The sequence below is a fragment of the Fundulus heteroclitus genome, unplaced genomic scaffold, assembly GCF_011125445.2.
Source record: "Fundulus heteroclitus isolate FHET01 unplaced genomic scaffold, MU-UCD_Fhet_4.1 scaffold_48, whole genome shotgun sequence".
NCBI classification, from domain to species: domain Eukaryota; kingdom Metazoa; phylum Chordata; class Actinopteri; order Cyprinodontiformes; family Fundulidae; genus Fundulus; species Fundulus heteroclitus.
Window position 1 is genome coordinate 1,167,636 of NW_023396901.1, and position 23,140 is coordinate 1,190,775.

The following is a 23,140-nucleotide window of genomic DNA, read 5'->3' on the forward strand; positions in this document are numbered from 1 at the left end:
CGCTATCAGTAAATGAGCTGAAGCGCTACTCTCACAAAGACAGTAAAGTCGGTGTTGTTCCATAATATTCACTGAACTCAGCAGCCTTGGCTTACTGCTCTCTGTGCCCGCTTTATTCCCTGGACATTTGGCTTCTGCCTCGTTAAAGGACGCGGAACATCTTGACCAGTCTGCGCGCTTTCTGGTGGAGGCAGCCGCAGGATCCGAGTTGAAGTTGCGCACGGACGGACAGCCGTGTCTCTCTGCGGGGTGAGGTGGGAAGTGTTTGAACGCACTCCCCGCAGATTCGTCAGGACGCGCGGTTGGAAACTCTTGCCTTTGACGCGACTCGAGGCGCAGATGAACGGGATGTCAGTCGGACCTGACGCTGTGTGCAGGGGTGGAAAATGACTGCGAGCATCGGCGAGCTTTCCATGATGCTGAGGAGATGCCCTGTCACTTTCAAACCATTCAGGTGAGAGCGCTCTCTGTTCCAGTTTCGGGGTCAAAACCAAACTACCATCAAACCAATGTTAGATATTACACAAGCATTGGTGATAGTCAGATTACTGGATGCCAGTGATATAAAACTTTGTCTCGGAGATGGTTATGTTTTTTCAACATAAAGACACATTGATCTCTAAATGTGAATAAAACGCGGTTTGGGGCGCACATCCGAAACCTATTAGCTCAGGAAATCTATTATTAACGTATTTTTCTTGGCTAAATAAAGAGGACATGACTGTTTAAAGTAACCATAAAAATATGCCCATGGATGAAGGGTTACATTTTTCACAAATAAAACTGTAAACACATTAGTTAACTCCGTGTTGTAGAAATCAGTTTAGACAACTGGCACACACTTTCTTAAATTACGCACGAATTACCTTTCGGTGTCCGTGGACTGGCTTAGTTTTGAGCAGAAACCGCAAGATATGACGTCAACGTTGCACGCTGCATTTTAAATAAGTGATGATTTATTCTTTTCAGCGGGGGGCAAATCTTGCAAGTTCACACCATTTGGATTAATTGGGACGACAGGGCACAGGCTACTTCACAATTAAGGTTTGCTTACTCAGCTCCAGTGTCTTCCACTCTCCCAGCAGCTGCATGAGGAGAGAGTGAGAGCCAAACAAGCAGATACATCATTAAAACTACGAGCTCAACAAGATGTCCCAAGTTTGTGCCTTGCAGCTTTGCATAATTAGCAATCCTGGGATAATGCCGGTGGGAATTCAACTTTTCCCGTATTTGAATTTTTTTTTTCCATTTATTTTTCTGTCCAAGATGGGACATTAAACATGCAACGAAAGGTATTCAGTAAGAGTCAGTAGCTTATACAGCTTAAATTTGGGGCAATAATGATACATTTAAAACAATTTCTGTGTGGTCACCCCACACAGAAATTGAAAGGCATAAGCAAAAAAGTTAAATGGACTTTAAAAACAAGAGTTGGTTGAACATTTTGTTTTGGATTTTCTCTTATCCACACAGGGTTAAAATTATGAATACCAACTGAAATCTACACAGTCAACCCCACTAATATTTGGGTAAATGTTCATTGCCAAGTTACAGAGAAACCACAAGCTTTTTGTAAGCGTGAACGAGGTCCCGCAATTTTTCTGGCTCCATGTTTGACCACTCTTCTTTTCAGAATTGGCAGAGCTCACATAAATTGGCTGGTTTACCGGCACAGACTCAACTTTATAGCACTGTCTGTGAACATGCAGTAGAGGCTGGGTTGGAGGCATTCCAGGGACTTAATGTAAGCCTGATTTATCTGTTCCAAAGCAGTTTTCCATGTGCGCTTGAGATCTCTGTTGATGAGAAACACCTAATTATGTTAATGTTTCAAACATCTACCTGCTAATTCAAGTTAATGCACTTGCAGCGAGTTGTCCTTCTTGGTTAAACCCTTTTTGTGCATTGCACCCAGTATAGATGGCAATGAAGCAGGCCGAAGGGATGATGCTACCACCATCGTGCTTGACAGTGCTGTTTAGTTTCACACTCTCACCCGGACTTCTTAGAAAAGTAATTTTGTTAGTGTTGTCATGTCTGTGTCCCCTCTGACCAGAACCCTTACCTCCAGAAGGCCATTGGCTAGTTTATGTCTGCAGCTGGAAACTCTAGTCAAGCTTGAAGGTGTCCATTTCGGAGCAGGTGTGTCTTTAAGTTGTCAGCAACCTCTAAAGTCCATGGTGACAATAAACTCTCTTTACTGTGGACCGTAACAGCGGTGTTGCTGGCTTGTTTTCTGAAAGTTCTTACTAATTTCCTTTGATACGAGGGGGTCAGAAAGTTGAAACATAGAGAAAGTTGGCCAGGATGTATATAGCAGGCATAAATGAAGGTTATCTGAAATTAGGATCTGACTTCAACCCCAGTTAAAATGGATGAACTATGCTTAAAGGTCAGATCCATGCTAGAGAAACAATTCATCTGACTTAGCTCTACCATATCTGATAAAGAAGACTGGCTAAATATCCAACCAGAAGAATATGCCACTTAAAGCCTATAGTTCTACCATTCCTTTCTAAGGGAGATTTAACCAACTATTAATGGGGGGTGTATGTATATATTTGAGTCTATATGTGTAACTTATACCCTGGGTGGAGAAGAAACCCACAACACCTAATTCCTGGTTTTAAAATTCACTTCACTTATCTTTTTTTCACAACCATGCCTGTCTTAAAAAAGAGAATAGTTGCATAAAAAGCTGAATATTAATATGAGGTTTATAATGAGGAAATATGTGTGTAAACATTTCTCCAGATCTGTGCATTTGATTTATCTGAATGCAACGTGATGTTGTCATATCCTAGAGTTCAGGGGAAGGTGCAAACAGATGTAGCTTTAATCGCTGATGTGAGTATTCATGTGTGTGCCTGAAAAAAGTTATTTTTTTCCTGCATTTTAATGCAGATATTAGTTATGCTCTGGTTGGCTGACTGTACCCTCTCTTGTGTCAGCTTCCTGCCATGTGAAAAAAAAAGAAGATTGTTAGAAGAATGAGGTCTGCAGCGGAAATGTGACAATCCATCCTGCAGCTTTGCCTCATGAAAGGTTTGCTTCCAGACCTCTTCCCAGCACGACTGCTGGAGAATTCCAGTGGACCAGTTCTTAGAGAAGTACTCCAAAGAGCTCGAGAAGTGGGCAAACGTTTGTTGCTTTCTATAAACACAGCACACGTTCGTCTTTTGATTAATGTTTTTTTATTTTATTTTTTTTGTTCTCTGTCGCCCACTGAGCACGGTGTGATGCTGGAAATCTGTCGATGTAATGGTTCATTTAAAACGAGGCAATCAGGCGAGTACACAATGCTTCTTTGCCTCGTGGTCGGCACAATATGAAGCTTGAGACATTTGTTCACGCTTTGCAAAGACAGACACATGTTATGGAGCTTATTCTATGCTCCACTTGAGCTTCCCAGCTGAGGATTACATCACCTGCCTCGGTTTGTTGTTTTCTTTTGCTGCTCTTTACCTTGTATATGGCTCTTTTTGTAAACTGATCAGCCTTTTTTTGGTCTGTTTCCGGCAGGATCTTTGTAGTTGGGGTCGGCTTCTTCAGCCTGTGCTTTCTAATGACCTCTCTCGGGGGCCAGTTCTTAGCCAAGCGACCCGCAGACTCCCCGTTCACCACGCGAGCTGAAGGTAAGTCACACATCAGTGATCCCTGGTAGCCCGGTGACTCCTGCCGAGCGGTGTCCTGGGCTGGTAATGAGCAGGCTGGAAACACGCTGACAGATCCGTGGAGTTGCCTTGATTGCGGCCAGCCGACTGACAGACCTGTTCACTTTTCTCATCAGGGGGGCACCGTGGGGGCACTTTGCCCCGAGAGGCCTTTTTCTTCCCTCATCAAACTCTTTATCTTTTTTATTTCACTTTCATGCCATGACCGGGCTTTTGCCCATTTGGAATTATTTTTAACCCTTAACACTTGGAGCTGAAGTTTGAATGGCTGTTCTGACATCTTTGATTTAATTTTATTGGCATTCTATGACATTAAGACACACACAGTAGCACATAATTCCCAAGTAGAAGGCGTGCATTCACATTAACCCTCCTTTACCGTTATATACGTAAATTAAATCCAGTGCAACCACTGGGGGGCAAAATACGTCAAATTGGGAAAAGGAGCTGCCTTTGGGGAAGAGTGGCAGAAAGAACACCGTTGTTTACAGAAAGCCTTGGGAAGTCAGTTTCAAGCTTGCCACATGTGAAAGAAGGTGCTCTAGTCAGATGGGATCAAAGTGTACCTTTTTGGCCTACAGGCAAACACATTTCTTTAAAAACCCGTCAAGCCCATCCCGGTACTAGCAGAGCCATGCCTATTTTTACCATGCTTTAAAAGTAGTCCAGAAACAGTCAAATTTGTTTTCTAAATCGCTCTAAGGAGAAGACTTTAATGTTTCTAAAACAAGTCTCCAATTTTATAACAAACTGTATACCAAGAGTTTTGCGTTTATGCTTTATAGCTGTGGAGCAGTGCTTTATTTGTATCAGGTATGTTTTTTGAGGCAGAAATAGCTTCTAAACCCATCTGGGCTTATGAAGGGGGAATCCTAGTAGAAAAACACTGTCAGAGGCTGCATTTTTAGGATGACACAAAGTCCAGACATCAATACAATTAAAAGTTTGACGGAAATTCCTGTTCACAGAGGCTCCCCATCCAAATTGTCTGAGTGATCAAACTATGTTGCAATAAAGAATTGAGAAAAATCTGTTTCTTGACAAGCAAAACTGGTTGAGACATGCCCCCAATAATATATATCCTTCAAGCTAATAAATGTAGGTCCTTAAAAGTATTGACTCAGGGGATACCACACTTTTCAGATTTTTATTTGGAAAGAACCTCTCCAAAAATAAATAACTTTCCTTTGACCTTACAATTACAATACAACACACTACTTTATTTTGTTTCATAACATAATACCCCAATAAAATACCCTGAAGTTTATTAGAGAAATCCATCAAAAAAACTTTAAAAGCAACATGAAAACAGTATGAATGATTTTGAAAGGGACTGTATGTTAAAAAAAAGGAGCTATAAGTAAGATATTTACAGTAAAATCAACCCAAATCATTATCATTTGTTTCTTGGGATGGAAGCAACATTCCTTATAAACAATTGGCCTTCTCCATTAACAACGTCCTAGTCAAGTTTCTCTCCTTTCAAACCAAGAGGTACGGTCAGGAACTACTTCGGTTCAGAGTGTAGCCCATGTTTACTTCCTGATTCTTGAGCCAATCTTATGAGATTTCCCAGGGTTCCCAAAATAGAGCATAGCATTTGGTATTTTATCTTGTTGAAAGAGCAGCAGCCTGCAAACATGGAAGCCAGTTAGAGAAGCGGGCCAGATATAGAACAGAATACAACATCATAGACCTATCCTGTGTAAGGAAAAATTCACAACAGCAACACGCTGTTTAAAAACGGCATATTAGATTGTTGTGATTGGCAAGTTGCTGTACTGATGTGTGTCAGTATTACTTATATCTCCTTTAAGTTTTGTTTTGCAAATCTAAAACAGTAAACGAGCATTCCCCCTCTTTCAGTCATGCCGTCAGTTCAGTTATGCAGGGACGAATTGTCACCAAAATTAGTCCCCCAGCATGGAGTCGAATATACGAATATTTATAATCAGAGATCATACATATAGATCTGGCAGCGAGTGTGATAACTGGAGAGTTTGTTTTTCCTTGAAAGCTGCATATTTCAGGGTGTCAGCTACAGTTAAAACATGATACCAAAATAGCTCTTCCCGCCCTCTCAGAGATCAACAAATCAGAGACTCAACAAAGAGAAATCAGAGTTGTTGACAACCCTCCCTGAGAGAAACGTACCTTCCTTTGCACGTCCTCCATGTTTACGCTATGTGCCTGTGCATACAAACCGCTGTGAGCGTGAGCTGTTTGGGGCAGTCACTGTTGGTTTTTGGACTGTTGCCTCCCACCTTTTTATCGCTGCCCTGCACAATATTGACACTGTGTGTCAATCTCTGCAACAGATCCCAACTGGCAAGAGAGAGGAAGCAGTGTTTCTATCTATCATCACACATCACTCATCCAAGGACAGCCGTTGTTGGCAGCATGTTGCACTGTTGTCAGTTTATTTCGTTATAATGAGGAGGCAATGACCACTACAGACCTACTGAATAATGCCGTTTGTCCTCAAGCCACTGGTGGCTTTTGATGACAGTGATATGGCTGCACGGCTGCATCCTCGCTTGAGACTCATTTTTAAGTAAAAGAACAAGTAGTTCTTGAGTCGTCGCCCTGCTGTGTTGACAAAGTCGACTAACGAGGACCGCCAGTTGGACCGGCTGTCTCCATTCAGTTGCGAAGAAGCCTCCATTGCTTTTAAATTATATGTGTGAAAAGATTTTGGGTATTTGAAGAAAGAAACGGAAAAGCTACAAAGAATTTGCAAGCACTGTGAGCATACACGAATGGCTAAACGTTAGTGACTGAAGACGCAGGAGTAGGCATCTGTTTCCAGTCGGGGTGCAAATAAAGGGCTATTTTTATGCCCTTTAGGGTTTCAATGAGTCTGGACCGTGTTTGATCCTCTTTGGTTGAAAACCAAAAAGACTGATCAAATTTGAACTAGAATATTGTTACATTTATCAGAGATTTCAATGTTTTACTATATACGATTTTTAATCTATTTGTGGAAACAAGAAAAAGGCATTTTTACAATACTATTTTGGCATAAGGAGCACCTTATTATTAGATGAGGAGAAAACCTGAAAAGGAACAGTTACACAGTTTACAGATATTTAAACTAGGCTGAACAATTAATCGCATTTTCAATATAATTGCGATTTTAAAAAACACAATTTCCAAATCGCAGATGTCTGCAATTTTTGGCTATGTAACAATTAGTGAATCAGATGCGTCCTTTAGGTGTGGGTAAAATGTTTAAAGTGGGTTTGCCTTCACATGGAAGGGAAGAGGGTTGCAGCAGTGAGATAATCTAACTTTACTTGTTTGTATAATCATACATAGCATTAAGCACTGATCAGTCAGTTTAATACATAAACTTGCTTGTTGGTTGCACATTATGTTCAACAAGGACTGATGTCCCAATCAATTAAAAGCTGTTCTCTTGAATAATATTCAGATTAATAGAAATATTAAAAGTTCTTGTTTTAAATAGTCCTTGTTTACAAACATCTTTATTTAGAGTCCATATTTGTTGCTTGTGGTTAATGGCAGATAAAAGTCAAAATTGCAATTTTGGTTGAAATATTTCGTAGGCAGAACGCAATCATTTCTGCTCCAAGTTTAGATGCTGTGGGTCTTTTAGCAACTAATCATCACGGCGAGGAAACACATTGATTTGTTGTTTTGTATATGTTTAAAAAGACATGATAAATTAAGCTGGGGGGGGGGGGGTCGCATTAAATCGCAATATTAAGATAGAAAATCGCAATTAGATTATTTTCCAAAATTATTTCAGCCCTAATTGAACACAGCCTGTGTTTGTGTCTCAAACCTTTACTTGGTTTGTGACAACAAAACTAAAGAAAAATTAGTCCTGTTTTTCTCTTATGTACCAGGTGAAATGTCACATCTTTCTGAGCAGACGTCCTTTAAAATACAGATTGAGATTCATAAAACCTTTATTCTTTTGAAGCAAAAAAAAAACAGTATTTACTGTATATTACTTTTGTGCTATCAGAACAAAATGGTTTATGTATATTCGTCTGTGTGAATATGTGGACTGGTCAAGCTAGGAATGAAATGTTGTAAAGTGATTAACACACAGCTTCAAGTTGTGAAACCTATTGTCTGAAAACCTGAATGTCACAAAAATATGATATCATACAATGAAATATATGTAAAAAAGTTTTGTGATAAACCTAAAGAAAGAAACCAAAATTAAGTCATCAAACCAAGTGCCTCAAAACCCACAGAAATGAAGGGATATTAGTAGAAAGTAGAGAACACCAACTACCAAATTGCTGTATTTGGATTTCACTACTACACAAAGAAGCTTTTGATGATATTTTTGTCCACACTCCATGCAGAAGAAAATCGGATGAGTACTCCTGGGCCCCCAGCTGCCCACCGGCTAACACAATGTAAGCTAACATTTTGCTGGATGTCTTCAGAATGGTTTGTTTAGCTTTTTACCACCTTGTCTGACTATGTTTTTTTGGACTACTGGGATTGTAGCTAAACAACAGCATATACTGGGTAAGGCTGCCAAGACTAATAATACAAGCTGAAGATTGTCAATACAAATGTGAAGAACTAAGACACCATTTACTGCAACTCTTCACAATAAAAGCCTTAAGGGCAATGCATATTGATGGCATTTTAAATGAAACAGCTGTGTCCAGTTAATGGCTGATCCTCCAACCTGTTTTGTATTGTAAAAGCCATTTTTGGGGAAGAAATAGTTTTTTGAGCAAAATATTTATGTGACCCACCATGTCATCGTTACAAGGAAAATGCCAGAAAAGTTGGTGTCTAGCGATTGATTTCTCTTGAGATCATTCTGGTGGGAAAAAAGTGAAGATATAAAGACATAATGCTATACTAATACTTTAAAGTTGTTTAAAAAAGTTACACAGTGAACATTTGAAGGTATACTAATAAAAAGCATAAAGGTATATTTGACGCACGTCTAAGGACATGCTGCGATGCGGTGCTCCTGATATGATTCGCCCCCCATACATATATACTGTACACTAACCTTTATATTGCATATCTTAAAGCTATTTAAAACAACCAACAGTATCCTCCCTGTTCACAACGTGTAAATGCAAAGTGCATTGTCTGTTCAGATGTCAGACTATATAATAATTTATAACATAATTTAATACAGGGCAGTTGTTAAATGTGTTAATTAACTATCAAAAAATATATTTATTGAACACTTTGTAGACAGTCAGATTTTATGCAAAGTGCTTCAAATAAGTAAAAAATACAGAAGGACAGACATTGAATACGTAGAGACACAAATGATAAAAGGATCAAATTAAAGAGGACATCTGCTTTTTAATGCCTTCCTTTTCACATTTGAATAATTCTTTTTTGGTCTTTATAAAGTGGAACTCCAATGCTTGTTAAGCAGGAAGTCCACCACCTTGTTTAGCACCTCTGGAGCTAATACTGTGACGCAGTTGTTCAAAAAACATAATATGGAAGAGAGAAAACTTAAAACATGAACCAAACAGAATATAAAGATATCTATGCAGCAAATGGAGAGACTACATTCAACTGCACTCCTAGAGAATCCAATTACTCAACAAAATGTATTAAAGAGCTAAAAAAGGGAGTTTTGCGTAATATGTCCCCTCTAAGGGAACAGATAGATAATGCAAATAATTATACTAACAAAGTGATGATGAAGAACAAAAGGTGTGACAAATCAACCACTTACAGAAGATTAAAAAAAATTGTGGAAATGCAACTGTGTAGATTAACGAGTAAACATTGAGGATGTATGCATGTTTTATCAGGAGCATAATGAAAGAAAACAAACGTTACAACCATACATGGTAAATATTCAAAATAGAAATATAAAAATGCTAACACAGAACTATCTTCTCAAAGCACTTTTTATGATGCATTAAAAAATTATATGTCAAAGGATGATGTCAAATTTGCTAAAACTAAAAAAATAATAAACTACAAGACATAATAAATAAGCTATGGACCACTCAGAGTTTTAATTATCTCAAGAACAAGGACCTAAAAAAAAGCAGAGATTTAAGAATCGGTGTGCCATGAGCATGCTTTCGGCTCTTTGTCATTCTTCCATTTATCACAGCTTGCAAATATAAAAAAAATAGAAAGGAAATTATCTTAATGACTTAATTGACCGCACCATGGATGCAGAGGTAATTTAGATAATTACACACCCCTTCTTTATATTTGCAAGAGTCAAATCATCATCTTCTGGACTACTTCCTCTTGTGGTAGGCCGTGGTTCCTTTGTTGGAATTAGTATCAGAGTCTTAAACCAGCTGTCCACACAAAGAGTGAACATCAGTTAACACTCAATTAAGCAAACATAAAATGAACTCAGTCTTTCCATATGTACTGTAAATTATGATGTAACAAAGTAAAATTTACACTGGCATCGAACAAACTTCTGTATTCCTTTCAGATATCTTGAAGACGTGCGTACAGAGGTTAGTCTACAGAACAAAGTATCACTAAGTATATCTAAGAACAGTTATTTGTGGTTTTCTAAAATAGCTTTCTATTTTGAACTCCCACTTGTTCCTGAATGGTCTTTCAGTACTTCTACAATATACCTCCGGGGCCATATGCTGTGAACACCCCTGGCATTCCAGTAGGACAACAGGAATGGATTATTTTAATAATCAATGAATCTGCCACGGAAATCAATTGATTATTCCTTTTTTTTCCTGTTCTTTGAAGATCTGATGATGAAAATGCCACAGAGCATCACTAATTATTTAAAACAGTCAATAAAAGGTAAATGTATGTAACAACAAAGCCTGTTGTCGTTTCCGCATTTATATTTTCTGCACTATATTCCAATACTGACAACAAAAATTTGAATATTTACCAATAATTACATTACCTAATAATCAAATTTAATGATTAAATAAAATAAATAAATCTACCGAGAAATTTAAATAAATAAAATAAAAGTATTTTTATTTGGAATGGTTTTCTGCCGCAACTTTCACCTGTTTTGAAAATGTTCTCCACCGTTCAACATGAATTAAACCAGTTTGGTGGATGCCGGCTCTGTCTTCTTAAAATGCTTCACCAGACATCTTGCAGCCTCACAATGTGAGGTTGCTTGGTGATTTTCGAGAGCACCCTTCACAACCAGGTTCAAAGTGTGACAGGCACAGCGCACAGAATGCCTTTTATGCTTTTGCAACAAGATTTTAATAGTGGCAACAACATTAGCAACATTGTCATGTGCAACAGCTTGCATTTCATTTCATTTCCTGAGAGAATATCAAACTGGATTACAACTCTTTCTATCCTCTGTGCAATACTTTCTGCTTTCTCATGCAGGGGCGTTGTTCTTAAGCTATTGAACTCATTTTCCCAATTCATCCCAAGGATGTGACATGTCTCCCCCAGAATAAGCCGCGGTAGCAATGCTTGTCCAGATGTCAGTTGTCAGTGCAACGCTGTCAGTCTTCTTCCTGGTGCTCTTTACTTTGTTTTTGCTTTCTTCACATTTAACTTCCATTTTCGTCTTTCAAGTTCTTGATGGAAGAACGGGTTGAAAGTGGATATCGTCTTTTTGAAACCTTTAGTTTCTATTCTCCTATGTTCTATTTTGTTTCTACACTGTATACCTACTTGCTTCTATTCTGTTTTATTTTCCTATATTTTAATCATGTAAAGCACTTTGCATTGTCTCTGTACTGAAATGGGCTATACAAATAAATTTGCCTTGCCTAGCCTTGCCTTTATCCTCCTCTACGGAAAGTGGACTCATTCTCGTTGACTATCATGTTTAAAATGCTGCCTGTTAACTGCATACTCAGTTCTGCATGATGGATTTGCCCCGAAAAAGTTGTCAATTGAATGTCGATTCCTGAAACATAGAGAAAAGACATTTAATAAACCTGCTAACATCGCTAATTATTTCCGAAGAATAATAACAAAACAAATCAACAACTAATGAACACAGAAAATTTTAAACATCCATCAAATAAGAGTTCATCAAGTGTTTTTTTTTTTCCTTCTGCAATAAAGGCAACACTTGTTGTTTCGAACAAGTATAATCACAAATGAAAAACATGCATGGGGTTCTTAAATAAGTTGTCTAACGGTGACTCGAGACACAACAAGGAGAAAATAAAAAGACCGGCTGCCTGCTGTAGCAGGGAAATAATCTTCAGCCAAATTAGCATAGATGATACATAATTCATCTTCTTTTAAACTCTAAATCATATACCTTGTCTTGGGTCTGCACCTCGTGCCTGAAGTGCCTGGATGTTTTCTGCTGAGAGGCTGAGGCATAAAAGTTGTGCTTTTTTGTGAAATGCTGGCTCAGCTTCGCTGAGTACGCAATGCACGATCTTGTCCGATGATTTGAGTTTTTAATGTACCCACACTAGTCCCTTTTTGACTTTTTTTTTCTTGGTGCCATCTGGGCGTCATTCTGTCGGTTGCTTGCTCTGCTGACTCCACGATCTGTTGGCGCTATGAAACAAGGGCGTTGTCATCCAGGACACGTAATTGGAAGGCCATACTGGAAGGAGGTAATCTAGCCAGGAAGTAATCAATAACGAGACGCTGGTAGGGAAATTTTTTAAGCAGCCCTAGTTTCCAGATATTTCTGTAATAAAAGAGATGAAAGGAAGTGTTGAGTAGAAAAAAAAGGAACTGCATGTCAGCTCATAACTTAGTCGAAATCCACAGAATACTTTGTTTGCAAGTTTTAATTTTTTTTGGAAATTAATGTAATTAAGATGGAATGGAGTACAAAATGATTCAGACCAATTGAAGTTCTGAATAGTATCAAGGCACTTGGCACCACATCTTTCAGCCTCTGGTTATCAACCAGAACTTAAATTGTGACTTCACCTCCAGTCACCGCGTCATCAAATAGCAGAAGCCTCTTTCCATCTGTCTGTTCTACTCAACACGGCGGACTGGGATTTTACCAACCGAGTCACGGTGCTGCATTTAATGAGGAAAGCAGAACAATGGCACCGGCGTCCCTGCCATGGAGCTCAGACAGACGCAGCGGGAGAGAGCAGAGCAAGAGGCTGACTGACCGATTACCCGACCCGCCCACAGAAGCAGCGGCTGGTCGGTCCAGTTCTGGAGCTGCGAGAGGGGGACAAATGATGAATGATTTAACAGTCCTTTTAAGGGCTAAATTAAACAAACCTCTAAAGAGCATTTCTTACTTCATAATTTTTATATCTCCTATTTTGATTGACAAAAAACTCTCAATTCCAGTGTGCCACAACAAAAACCAGTTCCTGATTGGTTACTGCAACTTTAAACAGCGAAAATCACCGCTTTGTTTGTTAAGTGCGGACTGTGCCGACCGCACCGCTCTAACCATGAGGATCTCACCTCTCCTGATTTCCATTTGCATACGGATAATATGTAAATCCACCGCCTCAACCGTGTTCGGTGTGAACGCACCACTAGATAATCAGACTCCTATATGGACTTCCAGCAAGAACGTTTTTTCTGTCAGAGCTGTAATTCTCAAGTAGACGCAAGTTTCTCAGACTGGATGAAAACCCTTTTGAATCCACATCGAAATCTGTTACGAGTCACTTATCCAGCATTGTATTTATTAAATCCGACAAATCAACCTGAGCCTCGGATCTTTGTGTCAACCAAGTTCTTCACAATTCATCTGTCCAACTTCTGCACGTCCAAGTGACGGTACATTGGGTGACCCAGGAGTTCCCAACGCTGAAACAAAAGTCCTTTGGTTGACGATATGCTTCTCAAAAACATCGCATTTTGGTGAAATCTTGCATCCTTATATGTAGAGTACATTTCCCTGGGTTGCAACCGTGCAAAAGGCATCGTACTGTTGCGTGCTTGTGTTTCATTGAAGGACGCAGAGAAAATTAAACCGGCGAGGTGGTGGCAGGGATAGTTGTTCTGTAATTTAAAGGTAGGATTTTTAGCTCCTTATTAAACCCCCAGCCTCTGGAAAAAAAAGCCGTGCAGCTCTAAAAGAGAAGCGTCGGCAGCAGGAGATGTAGCGAAGTGCATCAGGTGTCATCACGGGAGACAATTTCAAAGGTCTCACCTATTTATACTCTGCTGTAGGGTGAATGGAGAGAGGTGTGTGTGTGTGTGTGTGTGTGTGTGTGTGTGTGTGTGTGTGTGTGTGTGTGTGTGTGTGGTGTTAGACAGGAGCGCTGTCTGATTAATTAACCACTCACAGCCTGCAGTCAGGGGATGGCATCCGGCCTGAAGCTCATTAAGCACCGCCGTGATGCTAACCTGAACAAGGTTTGCTATGGAAATGCTCAGTCTCCGTGTGGGTGTTTGTCTACATGCGCATGTTTGGAGCTGAGGATTAGTAGCACTAAAGCTGCTGTAATGAATGAGATGAAATGTGTCGTTCAGAGGAGCAGCACTTTGATAGCGCTCGCGGAAGCAGAAGCAGCTCGCCTTTGCTGCTGAAAGCTGTGAAGTGCTGCAGGATACATCAGCGCCTGTTGTGTCTGATGACATAACGTTCATGTTAAAAGTGTGAAGATGTCATAAAACCTTTTGGAAGCTCCTGAACATTCGCAGTTTTTTTCTCGTCAGAAAAGGAAGAGAAAGTATTGAAGGCTGACTTTGATTTTACTGATTGAGAAAAGAGGATATGTGAGCAAAAAAGTTCCTGTTTCTGACTCTCTTTAGTTTTTTTTTTTTTTCAAGATTTGTGACATTGCAAATCCAATCAATTGGATCCAAAGGTCCATCAAGAATTTGGATGTGGTCTTCACCTTCATTATTTTCCTTTGAGGGCACAGGAAACTAATGATGTGGTGGAAAATGTGCAAGAAGCAGGGACAGAGAGAGGCTTTTTTTTTTCTAGAGAGAGGAGCACGAATTGCAGGGACGTTTGATCTTGGATATCTTTAAGGTTCCAGAAGTGCACTGGAGCTTTTTAATAAGCTCTTTGAAGACCACCTTCATGGAGTCTGTCCTTTTACCACATTTGAATGCAGCTTAACCATAAAGTGAAAAAAAAAATAGGCTTAGAATGCTTCACCATGCTCAAAGCGCGACTAAAAGGTGTTATTGTGTTCTCCGTCCCCTGCTATAACTTCCATTACGGGAGTTTTTCTCAAGTGCCTTAAAATCTGCTGCACAGCGATGCTTCTCACAGCAGAAGTGGATATTTTCTGAGTTCCCTGACTTGTCCCTGTCTTCCTGCAAAGTCTGAGGAGGCATTCACACCAGCTCTGCTGAGCTGAACTGCAGCACGATTTTGACGTGATGTGTGGTTCTCTCTAGGAGGAGTGAATGTGCAGTCGAACCTTGTTCTACCTTACAGCATAGATCATGGCTTTGTGGGTAAATGCAACATAAACAAATGCGTATGGAACAAGATTGCCAGGAGAAGAGTGCTCACAGTCTTATGTGTAGGGAGGATGTGGTACAAGCTCTACATAATAGAAACTTGGCCAGATGAAAGTATATCACAGCTGCTTTCAAGCACTCAAAAACAGAATGAAGTTTTTCAACTAATTAGGGGGAAACTGGGGTGTTGTGATTCATCCATGCAGTATAGCAGTGCTGGGATAAGATGATAAAAAAACTGTCAACATCATATAAAATATGCATTGATAAAGTGATGGTCCAGGAGACGACAATGAAAGGTTTCCTTTGCATAAAGGACTAGGTGCCATTCTTGGCGCTCTCAGCACAGCCTCAGGCGAGGGGGGTAATAAGTAATTCAAAAGGTCCGGCTCCTTTGACAAACTTTTACAAAATGTGTTCGAACTTTGCTGAACCTCTGTGCTAATGAGAATAAATGTGGCAGGGATCTGGATCATCATGAAATGTTTTTCAAAGAGGAACCTGACTAGACCCATCTCTCTGTTTATGCTGCAGCCCTCTGAAACATAATAAAGGAAGACTGTGAAACGTCAGCCAGGATGTCAGCAATTGTAGCACCAAGGAGTTTGTAAAAAAAAAAAAAAAAAAAAAAGAAGCATCATGACATCAAGGTATTTTGTTGAATTGCTTTTTTATATACATAGTGACACTTCAGGGCTGCAAAAAACGGCATATTTAAGTTGCTTAGGGACAAAGGTTAAATAATAAACAATATGCACGCCATGGTGCTGCAGAAACTGGTTCTCCTTTAGGGTATATTAGGGTTTAGTAGAGGAATCAGCAATGGAGGAGTGATGCCCAGCATCCTCCTTACTGCAATGCAGTAAACACTGACAAAAGTTTTATTTCTCACGGCTCGGCAATTTTTGCCATATGAGAGATGGGAATGAGTCACTTTCATTTCACAATGCTGACATTCAGGAGTTTGTTGTCAGAACTCTATTTAAATCAGAATAATTGATTAGTAACGCATAAAGTGATCCTATTTAGATATTATGAATAAAATAAACTGACCTTATCTAAAAAATGGAGAGGAAGTAAAGAGGCGGAAATTACTGGCACAGGCTGCCTTGTCCTCGCTCCACATTGCAGGGGAGTAAACAAGCCGCACAAGTAAATAAAAGAGGATCTCATGGACATGTCGTACAAGCTGCCATCACCTTATGGAACAAATAGGGATTCTATGGCATAAGCTCCACACAGACAAGAAAGACTTAACTGGATTAATCTGCTGACGTCTCTCTTGTTTATTGCTTTGTTGCATTCAGACCCTTTTAATTTCTTACATCACTCATTCTTTTATGTCCAGTTTGTCCCTGGCATCGCAGAACGCATATATCAGACAAAGATATAACGCAGACAAACCGTAGCGCGTGCGTTAGTTTTATCAGGACCAGTCTGTCGTTGTTTCATGTGTGGCTGTTGTATCAGTTAATTCATTTTGGCCACAGGGAAGCAGTGGAGAATTAAGCACCACAGCTTTGATTAGGACTTTCTACAAATGAGCTGAAGTAATGTAATTGCCTCTTTTGGACTGTGACCAAGTGCGTTCAGGTTTTGGTATACATCTGTGCTTTTCCAACCCACTAAATTCAAAAAGCCAGAAACATAAACCGATTTTTGTTTACTCTGTGTTAGTTGACAATAAAAACATTTCATGCAAACCTAATAGACATTAATTAGCACAAGGTGCATTTTAAAAACCTCACTTTTTTCAAAATCCTGCTGTATTGAATGCTATATTTATATATCCTATTGTACAAGATTGAAGTCCAAGATGTATATATATGCATCATTAGAAGAAGGTTTATTATGGCATACAAGGTCATTCTTTTAAAAGGATGACATGACATAAAAGACAAAAGAAAACCTTGATTATTATTGAAAATGATGCTATATTTTTATATATAGTACAAAACAAATTATCTTATGATTGTCTTGTAGACCTTAGAATGAAAAAAAAAATCCAAATTTGTCAACATCTTCAGGCAGGACTCAAAAGAGATATGTCAAGGAGGGACAGCTTGTTCCTTTAAATATGAAACATCATGTAATTATTCAAAAGCTTTAGCCACTTTTTGGATAGGTGAAGTTATTAACACAAAGTGTAAGAAGTTAACCCTTTTAAGAGCCTAATTGTACACAGGTACATCTAAAAAAGAATTTGTATATCATGATAAAGTTTAAAAAATATATAAATTTAATTTTGTCACTCATTTTAGAAAGTTAAACTTTTATATTATAGAAACATTATATGTAGAATTACCTATTTCAATTTGTTATTTCTTGTAATGTTGATGTCTAGGCTTCCAGGTAATGAAAACTCAACATTATGTGTGTCAGAAAATAAAAAAATTACATTGCACCATTAAAAAAAACATTTTTAATGTGTAAATGTTATATAATGGCCATATCATGGTCCACATAAACATAGGTTAGACTGCTGACGTGACAGATATCCAGATCACTGTCAATGAGAGCCTTGACTAGCAGTGTAAGCAACAACAGGTCCTTACTAAAGATGCTTGTTATTTAAAGAGGGCTGTATCCAATCATTTCTATAGAAAGTTGAGTGGAAGGAAAATGAAATGTGGAAGGAGGCAGTGCACCTGCAACAGGGATAACTGCAGCCTCAAAAGGATTGTGTAGTATCCATTGAACACTTTAGGGGAACTTCACAAGGAGTGAATGGAAGCTTGAGTCAGTTGATCAAGAGCTACCACGCAGAGATGGGGCTTTATTCATATCAAGCCAAAGACAGTGTCAGAAGTGTCTTACCTTCAGTAAGGAGAAAAAGAAATGGGCTGTTACCCAAAGTTCTCTTTTCAGATAAAAGTAAAGTTTAGGTTTCATTGGGAAATCAAGATCCCGACATCTGGACGAAGAGTGGAGCGGCATGGAATCCATGTTGCTTGAAGCCCAGTGTGAAGTTTCTACAGTCTGTGAGGGTTCGGGGTGCCATGTCCTCTGCTGGTGTTGATCCACTGTGTTTTCTGAAGTCCTCAGTCAATGCAGTCATCTACCAGGAAATTCTCAAGTACGTCATACTTCCTTTGACTGAGATGCTGATTTTATTTTCCAGCAGGACTTGAAACCTGCCCACACTGCCAAAGATACCAAAGGTTGGTTCAATGGCCATGATGGTGTTGTGGTTAATTGGCCAGCAAACTCGCCTGACCTGTATTGATGAAGAGGAAAGAGACACCAGACCCAACACTGTAGATGTCCTTACAGGCGCTTTCAGTGTGGGCCACCATTCCACATCAGCAGAACCACTCCATTCCACGATTAATTGATGCAGTAATTTACTCAAGAGGAGGTCCAACCAATCAATAAGTGCAAAAAAAAATACACATTCTTTTTAAAAGCCTGACAATTCTGTTTGATCTATGTAATGTTCTAAATTTCTGAGCCAGTAAATATTGGTTTTCAGCATTTGCAAGACATAATCATTCCCATTACAAGGAAATAATTATTTAAAATGTTCCACTCTGTGTAAATCAGTTAGACTTTCTGATATTATTGGAAAGAAACTGTGTAACCTCTCATGATGTTTTAGTGTTTTTGGCTCTAAGAGCAGTGGCGGTTTCAGATAAGGGTGACGCCCAAGAAGGCTTTTTGTCTAGGCTAGGGCATGAGATCCACCCAGACTGACAGTATTCACAGCGCCTGATGCACTACTCCACCTGTGGGTAGCGGGCGCCCTCTGCATGCCGCAGTGCATGTAGCTTTCTGCCATGGTTGTCTGACAGACAGGTTGTAGCAGAATTGGGGGAGGAGACAGGGGATGGGAGGACCCTACGCCAGCTCAGTGCCAGTGTGCATGCACCACTGCCAGTTTGAATTGTTTGCTTGTTTCTACCGGAGTGACTTGTAACCACATGGAGGGATTTTTTTTTCATTGATTTTCCAAAATCCCAAAGGATTGGCGAGGAAAGTCAGAGTTGGATACATGCTTGCAACCGAGAGGACTTTACTATGGAATCTGACCAAAGACAGACATGTTCTCTTTACATTTCCTTGGTGGTAAGGAGCTAAAACTTGAATTCCCAAACCTAATACTAGTGACTGCAGCATCTGTGCTCTTAGGCTATGTTTATGTGGCTTTTTCCCAGCAAAAAAAACAACAAAAAAAACAAAACATCCTACAATCCATGAGGGGTGTTTATGTGAGCTTCAGTGTTGCATAGTCCACTTATTATAAGCAACTTCGGCTTGTTTTTCTCTAAAGTAACGTGTAACTTTCGTGAGTCGGCAGTTGTGTATTTTTTGGGGGTTGTTTTTGAATATGAAGTCACCTTTTTTCGACAGAACCCCTTTTAATGCCTTTACTATTTATCACGTTGTGCAACCAGAGCTATTAGCGGGGCTCAACCACCAACCCCCCCCCTCTACATTTCAACCAACATTTAGGTTGTTGTACAGTTTAGTCTGTATTTCTTTTTGAAAAGCAATAGTGTAGTTAGTAGTCACTTATTTAATGACAGAGATGACTTTACATCACAATGGTGCAATTCATCTTTTTCCAAAATGTGAAATACTATAAATTGTTCTAGAAACAAAGTTCAGACCTTCCTTCAGTTGTGCAGTGATATTTATGTCTCTATCAAAGTGCCATTGTACACATATTTCCACAAAATGTTTTTGTATCAGTACAATTTAGAAATGTCTTATTTTTTATTGTATTAAAATTTGACATTATTTATTTTTTGTTTTATTCATTTCCATATATTTTTATTTGTATTTTATACTTTTAACTTGCACAGTGTTAATGTCTGTTTGTGTCTCTTGATGTGTTTGTTTATAGTAACATTCCAGTGTCTTTCATTTGTCTGTGATGCCGGTGGTGGTGGTGGTTTTTGGTTGCTCGCCCAGGGCACCAAATAGGCGAGGACCGCCCCTGTGTACCAGTATATTTTTACATCCTTATTATTCGCACTGTTGTGACAAACATTGCTGGTTTTCCTGGTGGCCCGTCACAGAAATGCAAGCTCGTGCTAAGACGGGGTAAGAAAATGTGTGTGCTGCATTTTTATCTCCTCTTTATCATTCCGCAAGCTGAGATAATGCCCCAGATTTTAAATGAATCATTTCTTTTAAAATTCAACGACAAAGAACAGATGCTTCTTAAAGATGTGGCTCATATGACAGAGAGAAACCAGTGAATCCTCATTATTCAGATAATTTTGTACTACTTAAACCGTTACTGTGTGGGTTAAGTGATTCTTATGGTTCATCTTTTGGATCAACTGCAAAAGACAATGACGAGCAGTCGTCATTTCTAAAGCTACTGTATGGAATAAGGGACATTAAAAATAAGCTAATATGTTCCTGTTGAAATATTAACAATCATTGAAATAAAGCATCATTGTGCTGTACTTGCAGTGGCTTTTTTTTTCAGGCTCTCAAACTGTATAAAATAGCATATCACCGTTTGATGGCAGTTGTTACCGCTAAAGTTGGAAAAATCAGTTGTGATCAAAGCAATGTGATCAGAGGGCCCGGTGGCACCAATGTACAGTATGACAGCCTTGCATTTGTCAGTCTGCCCCAGTGCAGCTGTGGCTACTAACATACCTCACTACTATTAGGGTGTGAATTGGTGAATGAATGACTGTAGTTTAAAGTGCTTTGAGGTCATCATACTTGATTAAGTACTATACAAGTACTAACCATTTACCATGTTTTTGGGTCATATCTTTCAAGTCGATCAGTTTTCTCTATTCTCTATTACGTTTTTTAAATGATTAGTCACAGTATTTGCTGCGGAACTGCTGAACAAAGCCATTGATGAATCTGACATTTTTATTTTTCTCGCAGCGATTTTGTAGTCCAAGCTGAATGATGCCGAAGCTACATTTGGATAAGTGAAAATCTTCAGTTGTTCATTACACCCTTCCTCAGCTTACTACAGCTTTGCCGAGCGGGGGGTGGAATGGAACGCTCTGCAACTGGGAGGGGGACGGGGTGTGAAGTGAGGTGCTGTACACTGTTTAGTGTTTGTGCTATAAAACACCCCCCAGATATTTCTCTAAATGAACAGTGGTGGATCAGCTCTGCTGTGTTGGGTCCAGAGGTTAACTAAGCCAGAATGCAAATTAAGACTGTGCAGGTGGAGAGAGCCCTGTTTCAAAACTGTGCAGGTGATTTCCACTTTCCCATTCTGCCAGGCATGGGTTTGACACTGCACACAGGATAAGTTTGTGCTCATATAACTTCTATATCCATCAGCTAAGTCACATGTGCCAAAATAAAAAAGAAAGCTACTGAGGCACAATCTGGTTTCTCTGCAATGCATATTTGAATTGTGAGGGAGGAGTTATTTTTTATTAGATTTCAGAGCAAGAAGAAATATATGCTGTTCTTTTTTTTTATCCATTGCTGACATGAGGCGCAAATAACTGGCCACAGAACAGCTCACAAATCTAGCCAGCTAAGGTGCACATCAAGCATGACAGCTTTAAGCAGTGCTAATGAGAAGCTGTAGAATGAACTGTTAAATATTAATGCGCTGAGATACACTATACAGCAGCAATCAATTTGGAAGGCATGTATATCTAACATTACTGTGTAAAAGTCTCGAGTCATCTATGATTTCTTTGGATTTTCAGAAGGCAGACTTTCTTGTAATCTTGAGGTTGTGTTCCTTGATGTTTCTAAAGGCTTTGTGAAGCTCTTCGAAAGATTCTGTTTGTACTTTGCGTTAAATATCAGCCAATGCTCTGACCATTTTCAAAGGAATATATCTTATTTACTTTCTTATGCCATTTAAATCAAACCTTTGAATCAACAAAGCATAAAAAGCTTTTAAAGTCAAAAGAAAATACAGTGATATGTCAACACATGACAAGAACCAGTTTTAAAAGGGCACATAATTGTTTTCACAGCTACAGTAACTTGGAAAGCTGACAATCCAACAATGACACAATATTATGTTTATTTTGCTTAGAGACTATGAAAAAAACATGTCCTGGCTGCAACTGAAATGTAAAGGTAAAATAATGCAGTCAAATCATTTTGAGAGAGTGGTTAATGACTTAGGGTGCATTCACAAAGGCCCTGTTGAATAAACTCCAGCTTGTTTACTCAGAAAGTGTGGTTCATTTGGGGATTTGTGATTCTGCAATCAAACTCTGTTGCAGATCAAAGAAGGTCAATGTGGATAACACAACCAAAGTAAACATCCTTGTAGCAAGATGGTGTGAATGGCTCATGGTTAGAAGTGGTGTGGGGTCGAGGTAAAAACTCTGAAGCTTTTGTAAAGACTCACTCAAATTATTCACTTTGCAACTTAAAGCAGCAACGTGTAACTTTTGACTCGAGTATTAGCTTAATCTGAAATATATCAAACGATTATAAAGCTCTTGGCACTGATGCTCCATATGGGCTCCACTTCTCAAAAACTTGTGGGTGTAACTTAAGAGATCTGTCACCGAAATAGGTCAAGTGACCTAGAACAGCGCTATAGGTCACATGACCCATTCTAGGTTATGGCAGTATGAACTCAGATGTAGGATTTAACCTAGAAGGGTGAATGTGGCCTTGTCTTTACAAGTAACCCAATGACTTTGCACTCTGCTGGTCCAAAGTGGTCTGCTATCAGATTCCAAATCATGGAGGGAAACACAGTGGGTTTAATTTTGCCACAGTTCAGTTTTGCCAGTGGCCTTCAGGGGCACCAAACCTGGAAGTTTACAGGTCTAGTGCCCCTAGTGGCCAAAAGTTACAAGGTGCTGCTTTAAGTAGCGGTGTACCACATGTTGCAGGATTTACAGGTATAGTAGAATACCAGCATTTGAGAGGTTCACAAAGGTGAAAAATGTATGTTTAAAAACTGAATGACGTGCTTAGAAGAAGTGGCTGGTTGAGGCTATCCCTAATATATATTTGCCTTGAAAGCTACAATAAACATTTTGTATGTACAGAGTGCATACAGAACAAAATTTTGTTGCATACAGCATACAATAGTGTAAGGGAATAGGCAGAATTACAATATAAAGTGCCGCAGTGATCAGAAAAAACAGTGTGCAAGAACAGTATACAGAAGAATGTTCAGCCATTGTTTATGTGCAAAAAATAATGGTGCAAAAAGGCAATAATGGTGC

The 23,140-nt window shown here is 39.2% G+C and overlaps 1 protein-coding gene across 1 annotated transcript in view; it reads left to right on the forward strand.

Annotated features, from left to right (window-relative positions):
* LOC105936009 (alpha-1,6-mannosylglycoprotein 6-beta-N-acetylglucosaminyltransferase B) overlaps positions 1–23,140 on the forward strand; it is a 119,637-nt gene continuing 96,497 nt past the window's right edge. The window contains exons 1-2 of the mRNA XM_036132171.1: positions 1–454; positions 3,523–3,635. Coding sequence (XP_035988064.1) covers positions 387–454; positions 3,523–3,635 — 181 coding nt within the window. The 5' untranslated portion in view covers positions 1–386. The remainder of the gene's footprint in view (positions 455–3,522; positions 3,636–23,140) is intronic.